The 9,142-nt window shown below is 36.1% G+C and overlaps 1 protein-coding gene across 2 annotated transcripts in view; it reads right to left on the bottom strand.

Annotated features, from left to right (window-relative positions):
- Positions 1 to 1,782: 1,782 nt before the first annotated feature.
- The window catches only part of LOC106873722 (cilia- and flagella-associated protein HOATZ), a 60,080-nt gene continuing 52,720 nt past the window's right edge, over positions 1,783 to 9,142 (bottom strand). For both annotated transcript variants that reach the window (XM_014921198.2, XM_014921199.2), the window contains 4 exons: positions 5,754 to 5,875; positions 4,934 to 5,101; positions 3,273 to 3,371; positions 1,783 to 2,012 (listed from right to left, as the gene is read on the bottom strand). In XM_014921198.2, the coding sequence (XP_014776684.1) occupies positions 3,276 to 3,371; positions 4,934 to 5,101; positions 5,754 to 5,875 (386 nt within the window). In that variant the 3' untranslated portion in view covers positions 1,783 to 2,012; positions 3,273 to 3,275. The remainder of the gene's footprint in view (positions 2,013 to 3,272; positions 3,372 to 4,933; positions 5,102 to 5,753; positions 5,876 to 9,142) is intronic.

Below are 9,142 nucleotides of genomic sequence, written 5' to 3'. Positions count from 1 at the left end.
CTGATGACGGGAACGTGAAACTCTGAGTAACAACTTTCTGTTATATTTCTGCTGTTTTTAAATAAAGTATATATATATATATATATATATATATATATATTTAAGGCATCATACAGTTTCTGTCTACTAAATCCACTTAGAAGGCTTTGGTCAGCCTGAAGCTATAGTAGAAGACACTTGACCAAGGTGCGATGTAGTGGGTCTGAACCTGGAACCATGTGGTTGGGAAGTACATAGATACACATACACACACGAGTGTGTGTATATGTGTGTGTGTGTGTGAGTCTATGTATGTATATGTATTATTATTATTATTATTATTATTATCATCATCATCATCATCATCATCATTGTTGTTGTTGTTGTTGTTCTCTTCCTCTTTTGATATCTTCAGGAAACATTGGAATTATTAAATTTCAACTCACTGGCCTTCCTATAAATAATTTTATGCGTTTTAATTGTATGCAAAGAATTTAATTATTCAAACTATATTGATTGCAAGAATTTAACGTTATTGATCAGGTAGTTGTTGGTAAGAAGCCAAAGCTTGCATTTGTAATTAATACCAAAGTTAGATATAGTCTGGTAGATACATTTTGGTGTCCTTTCCAGAAGGAATATGGAATGAATACCATTTAGAACAGTTTGGTAAGTAGCAGGTTGTTTGAACAGTCGTGTTATAGATCTAATCAACTGGTTTGGTAACGAAGTTCTTTTATATAATAATTTATGCAAGTAATTGGTGTGGAAGGCGAGCAGTTGTGCCAACCGTTTGACACTCGCCGTGTGGCCACATGAGGCATGAAAAGTGATTATCGAAAATGAACTGAAGAGAAAGCATTAAATGAAGTAATTGAAGGAAATCAAACGGTAAAGAAAGAAGAGAACAGTGAAAGAGAGCATGTAGAGAGATGAAAGAGAGTGAGGGAGAGTGATATATATATATATATATATAGAGAGAGAGAGAGAGAGAGAGAGTAAGGGATACAGTGTCAGACGGAGAGAGTAGGAGGTCTACTAGTCAGACAGATAAGTGAGAGAGATTTTGACTGTTATCTAACATTGATTGATTACACAATAAGGCCTTTCTTTAATAGATTTGTCTTGCCCAAGTGTGAAATATCCCAATTAAAGGAATCTTTCATCTAAATAATTCCCAAATGCAGTCGGTACAACAGAAGGCAATCATTTGGAAGCACTTTACACTCACTTCTCACATATTTCAATAGTTCTTTCAGCCATTACACAGTTACAACGCTATTTGCTTTCTTTATCGCAAATCTACAGAGAAGGATTTCAATTTCCTGAGGGTAATTGCTGATCAAATTCAAAGCGGGGTCTCCCCGCATTTCTTGTTTAATCATCATGAATTTTGGTGAAGGTTAACAGAGAGAAATCCATTCACCATTTCTGCTTCTTCCATTCAATGATGTTTGAATGTTTTTCTATTCACAGAGGAACGGATTAAACCGACTGAATTGAACCTCATCAGCAGAAATGCTTTGTGATTGTTAAATGGCTGCAGAAAAACAACTGTAAAGAGAATCGATTCCATCAGACTGCTTTGAGTTTGTCAATAGAGAGAGATTGAAAAAAAAAAAAATGAATAAAGAAACTGAAATAAAATAGAATAAAAGACTCAAAAAAAAAAAATCTAACCCACAGCATGAAATAGTTTAATCAATAGATAACACAGATAGGCATTATTTGTAGTGACTTAAGCAATGTCTTACTTTAAAACAGGCCAACTTTACAAGGTTACAAATAAAGAAAGAAAATAAATATTATTACAGCCTCTTTATTTAGCATTTTTAATCCATAGAATCATTGATTAAAAATATATTGTCGGTGTATTGACAGAGACAACGATGAAGAAACAGGCACCAGCAGATTCAAGGATTTAAAGAGGACATAGACCTGCTGCTGCTACTGCTGCTGCTGCTACTGCTGCTGCTGTTATGCTGTTGTTGCTTCTGTGAGTGTTCTTGTTGTTGTTGTTGTTGTTGCTGCTTCTGTTTGGAATATACAAACGATAGCTTATCAGTTTAATGTAAACATTGTTTGGGTGAGTCAAGTGCATCGTTGCCAATGGCTTCCTGCAAAGTGTAAATGGAATTATCACTCTTCGGCAATTATTGAATAAATAAAAATATTTCTCTGTATCTGTTATCGTTTATCTGACTTTTTACCCCAAATAATTCATGCCCGGTTATGACTGTTCCGAGCAGGCATGGCTGTGTGGTTCAGAAGCTGGCTTCCTGACCATTTGGTGCTGGGTTCAGTACCAATGCAGGGTAACCAGCTGCAAGTTGACCAGAGCAGTGCTATTGTGGATTTGGTAGATGGCAACTGAAACAAGCCTATTGTATACACATATGTGTGTGTGTGTGTGTGTTTGTGTGTCTATGTGTATGTGTGCATGCATATTTGTGTGTGCTTGTGTGTGTTTGTGTGTGCTTGTGTGTGTTTGTGTGTATGTGTATCTGTTTATTATTATTATTATTATTATTATTATTATTATTATTATTATTATTATTATTCAGTTCACTGCTTGGAATCAAACTCAGAATTTTGCCTGCGCTCTTAACCACTATGCCATATGACAATTATGGAGTGAATTTTAGGGCTTATAAATTTAATATTCTCCTATCCTTCCTTGATAATAATAATAATAATAATAATAATAATAATAATAATAACATCGAAAAATTCCTTAGGAATGAGAACCCAGGTTCAAAATTTCCCCAAGACACCTGATGAAGGCTGGAGGGTATATCAGCAATAACGTTGTGTTAACAACAAACACGATGAGGACAAATAACCGTCAATTGTAAATACTGAAAAGCACTGGTGAGGGTGCCACATAGAAATTGCTGGCACTGGTGCCATGTCTTTGAGTGAACACTTGTTTTGACATCATGTGATGGTTGAAAATATGCATCACCATCATACAAATAATTCTGTTTGTTTCTCATCTTGCATGAAAAACACATCTGGTTATGGGGAAATATTACACAGCTTAGAAACAGACAAGGGTTGGCAACAGGAAGTGCATTCAGATGTAGAAAATCATCCTCAATAAATTCTGTCTGACCCATGCAAGCAAGAAAAAGTGGACATTTAAAAACAATGGTGATGATGAGGAGGAGGATGATAATGATGAGGATGAAGAAAGTGAAGAAAGGCAGGATGGCCAAAGCTAGAATGTCTTTTATTATAGCTTTGTTTGTGCAGGGCCAACCAGAGCTAAACAACAAGAAAATATATTTTACCTTCTATGAGTGGGACATGCTACGTTTTTCCAGCTTATGAAACTCTTTTTCAGCTATTTTTCGGTTAAAGGAATAATGGTAGTTAATAAGATTTGACATCTGAAAGGGAAGAGAGAAAAATAAAAAAAGAATTATAATAAAAAAAGTGAAAGAAAATAAAAGAAAATTATACTAGTTTCAAATTTTGGTACAAGGCCAGCAATTTTAGGTGGGGGGAGATTAGTCAATTGCATCAACCCCAGATAATGACTGGTACTTATTTGATCAACCCTGAAAGGATGAAAAGCAAAGTCAATCTCAGTAGTATTCGATCTCCGAACATGAAAACATAAAAAAATGTCTCTAAGCCATTTAGCAATCCAGCTAACGATTCAACCAACTCGCTGCCTTAATAAGGGAAATTATCTTAGCCATCAACTAATATTCTTTTGGTTTTGGCTCCCCACCTCCTAACCACATTTTATCTTTTTTTTTATATATATATTATTCTACATCGGCTCTTTAAATCTCAATGAATTAAGTCAACAATAGATAACCTCTTAACTACCATTTAGCATGTGGATGGCATCGTCTCGACAATTATTTATCTTCGAAACAATTCTATTTTCCTGAACCAACAAATATATATTTCTCTACATTTACACAGTAATTGATTTGTTTGCTCTTCATCAAATTACTCTGGAGACTTCAGCTATATTGAAGACATCGACATAAGTCAGAAATGTCTTCAATTGTCTGCCGCCGTTGCTAAGAAAATAAGACCATTATATTAGCCATCCAATAAAATGCTCTCTCGACTGCATATTTTGTTCTACTTTACATTATTAATACTCCACAAATTAAAGAATTAAAAATGTCCTTTTCTACTCTAGGCACAAGGTTCGAAATTTTGTGGGAGAGAACCAGTCGATTAGATTTACGCCAGTATGCAACTGGTACTTAATTTATTGACCCTGAAAGGATGAAAGGCAAAGTCGACCTCGGCGGAATTTGAACTCAGAACATAAAGACAGATGAAAAGAATTTAAAATATTATTTTCTACACTAGGCACAAGGCCTGAAATTTTGGGGAAGTGGCCAGCTGATTAGATTGACCCCAGTATGCAACTGGTACTTAATTTATCGACCCCGAAAGGATGAAAGGCAAAGTCGACCTCGGCGGAATTTGAACTCAGAATGTAAAGACAGACGAAATACCACTAAGCATTTTGCCCGTCGTGCTAATGTTTCTGCCAGCTTACTACCTTAAAGAATTAAAAATATTAGACCAGGAATGGTTGTCCAGGAGCAGACATGGCTGTATGTTTAAAAAGGTAAAAAACTTTAATACATCTTACGATCGTTTCGCAAAAGTATTGTCTTTATAATGGAATCCAAGATTGATAAACTTTGATAGGCAATACTTCCGCTCATCAGAGTTGGAGAAGGTGAAGTTTGTATAATTAATTGAATGCTATTTTTTAAAATATGAAAGATTACTGTGAAGGATTTACCAAGGATGCATATACAGACTTCAAAATTGTTTGAAATTTTAAGGTGTCTCCATTATTTTGTCCAACCCCTGTATATGGAATGCATGTATGTGCATGCATTTGTGTGATAAAAACCTTTGTAAAAAGGGACATTGATTTCAGCAACAAAATAATTTAGGTATCACAAACCTTAAAAGAATAAACACCCCTGTGAAAGAGCTGCTTCTTCTCAAATTCATTAATATTTCTTCGGAAGTCTTGAGAAATATTTGTCTCCTTTTTCTCTATTGATTTGCCTTCATTCTCATGTGACTTCAATTTCTTCAGACAAAATGTCTGACCACATTTTTTTTGTAACTGAAAAAAAAAAAGAAAAAAAAAAGAAATCCATAACGACTAATTAGGAACTAAAGAGACCGAATGCACTGTTTGCAAAACCACATCATGACATAGAATTAGCATTTTTCAAAATGTATCTACAGAATTTTAACTGGAAGTCATGGGTTTCTTTTCTCCGCCCCATTTTGATACAGGCAATTGGATGTTGAAATGCTCAACTAAGTTTCAGCTTCTTGTATGGAAGCAAATACAAGTCACAAATATTGCTGACAGTGAGTAAAATGCAGCAAATTTATATCCACACCAACAGCTTGAAATTTTGGGGAAGGGCTCTACACAAGGCTTGAGATTTTGGGGAAGGGCTCTAGTCGATTACATCGACCCCGGTAATTAATAGATATTTATTTATCAAATTTGAGAAAAGATGCAAAGCCAAATCGAACTGAGCTGAATTTGAAACCAGAATGCAAAAGACCCTAGAACCCTGTTATTGTGAAACAAAACCCTTGTATATTTTTTCCTTCTCCCTGTTCCTCACCACCCACTCCCTACCCATGGCACTCAACTGTTTATTGACCCTCAAAGTTACCCAGTGACCAGTATTTTTATGAAGTAAAATTCTGCAAATGTTGGAACTTGATTTGCCAAGAGAGTCAAAAAGTGCACCAACATCTAACCGCTGACATTTCTGCGCAAGAAATCTCTCCCTCTGCTTCTTCTTCCGTTCATTAAACTCTTCCAGAAATTTCTCTTGGTTTAGATTTTCCAATGCTTTAATTCTTTCATTAAAATCTAGTAAACAGAAAGAAAATATAAACGAAACAACTTTGAATATACAGGAATGAGATGGAAGGCAAAATAAATACAGAGAGGAGAAAACGGAAAACAAAAAACAGGAATGAAGTTATTCTTGGTATTTAAGAGAAAAGAAACATTTGACAGAAACAACTTGCATCGAAGCAGAAGCTAGGAAAGGTCATTGTGTCATAATTTTGATCTCAAATAAGTAACTGTCACAGAGAGAAAATAGAAACGTATACTTAAGCTGCAAAGGAGAAAATATTTCCAAGATTAATGATCCAAATAGGTCTGGAATAAAGCGAAAATTCTAAATCATACTCCAGGGGAAAACATTTCGGTAAACCGATAAAAAGCTAGGAATAGAAACGGGTGAGGGAGGGGGAGAAGGTGGGCGGAAAGGAAAACTTTGCTAATAAGTTGAAATCTTCGAAATAAATCAAGAAAATGTTGGAGTCATACAGAGAACGGTTGTGATTTAGGTCTTGTAATTCAACAACTCTGACATTGGTGCAATGGTGCAGATATAAAGCAGCAGTGAAAGAGTGGCAGTGGTGGTGGTGGGGGTGTTGTTGTTGTTGTTGTTGCTGTTGTTGATGATGATGGTGGTTTTGCCACTATTGTTGTTGGTAGTGATGGTGGAGGTGGTGATAGTAATTGTAGGAGTGGTGATAGTGGTAGCAGCAGCAGCTGTAGTAGTAGTAGTAGTAGTAGTAGTAGTAGTAGTAGTAGTAGTAGTAGCAGCAGCAGCAGTAATATATCATCATTATCATTGTCATCATTATCTTTTAACATTCACTTCTACATGCTCGTATGGCTTATATAGAATTCATTGAGGCAGATTTTCTCCAGTGGGATTCAGTTCCTGTCATCAATTGTCCCCTACTTCCAAGCAAGGTAATAATTCCCCTTGGCAAGACATGTCTGTCAAAGAAAACTGGGGGCAAACAACTCCACTTGCATGATGATGGGGCTCATTTACATCCATCATGTGATGCCAAAACAGGTAGAGGGGACAAACACAGACACGCAAATATATATATATATATATATATATATATATATATATATATGACAGGCTTCTTTCAGTTTCCATCTATCAAATCCACTCACAAGGCTTTGGACAGCCCAAGGCTATAGCAGAAGACACTTGCCCTAGGTGTCACGCTGTGGGACTGAACCCAGAACCATGTGGTTGGGAAGCAAGCTTCTTACCACACAGCTACTCCTACACCTATATATATATATCATCATCATCATCGTTTAACTTCTGCTTTCCATGCTGGTATGGGTTGGACGGTTTGACTGAGGATAGGCGAGCCATATGGCTGCACGAGGCTCTAACTTGATCTGGCAGAGTTTCTACAACTGGATGCCCTTCCTAATGCCAACCACTCCGAGTGTGTAGTGGGTGCTTTTTACGTGCCACCGGCACGAGGGCCAGTCTGGCAGTACTGGCAACTGCCACACTCAAATGGTGGTTTTTTATGTGCCACCTGTACAGGAGTCAGCCAATGTTTTGTTTACATGCCACCGGCACAAGTGCCTGTAAGGCGAAGCTGTATATAATGTAGAAGTGAGAAAAGACAAGATTAGAACCCTGTACACAGAGCGGCAAAAATAAAGCACTATAAGGTACTCTACTTAGGCTACTTAAGATTGTCTATTGTTTATGCCAGTCCACCTTCCCGATGTGAAGTCAAGCATCTCTTCTCTTTACTAGTTTCTTTCGGTTTATTTCACTTTTTAAACAAAAAAGGTATTTTGTCTTTCCTCTGTTTTTCATCTTCTTATTGTCAGGTTTTTTTTTTTTATTTATGTGGCTTTTGCTTCTTTTGTTGTTGTTGTTGTTGCTGCTACCTTCTTTTTTTTTTCTCCGTATGGCTTTAGTTATAGAGATAATGGTGCTGGAACCACCTCCCCCACTCCTCGTGTAACAGACAAGAAAGATGAAGGTAACAATCTCTGTGCCGGTCGCTAGACACATTTCTAAATGCTCGTTGAAGCGTCACTTCAGATTTATCTAAAATGAGCTTAGAATAGAATTTTTGAATGATCAGCGGAGAAAATCGTTTTCATTTTGATTCCAAACCATGTCTTCTATCGCTATTGTCCATCCTGGGAAGAAAGGATGTCAACAGGAACAGAACAGAACCAAAAACAGAAAAAGAAAATTGGAAAAGAAAAGAAAAGAAAACAAAAACCCCTGTAGTAGAAGAGAGGAGAATGAGGTCGAAGGAGTTTGGTGAGAAGGAAAGAAATAAAAGAGAGGCAGAGAGTGAGGGGGAGAGAGGGTGTAAGAGAAGAACAAAGAGGAGTGAAAGAGAGAGAGAGAGAGAGAGAGAGAGAGAGAGAGAGGGGTGACAGTGTTAGAAGGAGAGATGGAGAGAGAGAAGCGAAAAGAATGAAAATAATGTCTTTCATTTTTACTCTCTCACACTTTCTAATAATAATGATGATGATGATGATGATGATGATAATAATAAGAAGAGGAAAGACACAGAAAGAGCAAAAAGAGAGGTGAGTGAGAAACAGAGAGAGAGAAAGGGAGGTGACAGTGAGGGAAGGAGAGAAACAAAAAGGGAAACAAAAAGAACAAAATTAATGTCAAAAATGATATTGTTTTTCATTTTTATTCTCGCACACTTTCTAATAGTAATAATAATAATAATAGTAGTAGTAGTAGTAGTAGTAGTAGTAGTAGTAGTAGTAGTAGTAGTAGTAATGATAATAATAATAATAATAATAATAATAATAATAATAATAATAATAAGCAGAAGAAGAAGATGAAGAAGAAGAAGAAGAAGAAGAAGAAGAAGAAGAAGAAGAAGAAGAAGAAGAAGATTGAAAGAGCAAAAAGAGAGGTGAGACAGAAAGAGAGAGAGAGAAGTAGAGGAAGAAAAAGTAAGAAGAATTTAAAAGAAACTTATTAAACTCTCAATATAAAAGAGTACGAAAGAGTACGATTCAGAGAAGAAAGAAGCAGAAATGCTCAGAGAGGATGGTTTGTCTGGGTTTTTTTTTTTTTTTACTGCTTTGTTTCTGTTTTTGTGCAGTGAAAAGAAATGCATTGAGTGATGGCTTAGCATTTACATGAGACATGAGAGATGCTGGCAGACTCAGATATGTTTATACATTATTATTATTATCTTTGCCATCATCGTCATTGTCATCACCACCACCACCATGCATATGTATACATATATCTTTATGTATGTATGTATACGTGTGTGTGTAAGCTGGTTTGTATGTGTGTATGTG

This window comes from Octopus bimaculoides, chromosome 5, assembly GCF_001194135.2.
Source record: "Octopus bimaculoides isolate UCB-OBI-ISO-001 chromosome 5, ASM119413v2, whole genome shotgun sequence".
Classification (NCBI taxonomy): domain Eukaryota; kingdom Metazoa; phylum Mollusca; class Cephalopoda; order Octopoda; family Octopodidae; genus Octopus; species Octopus bimaculoides.
Note: the sequence above shows the minus strand (reverse complement) of the source record. Positions and strands in the feature narration are given on the sequence as shown.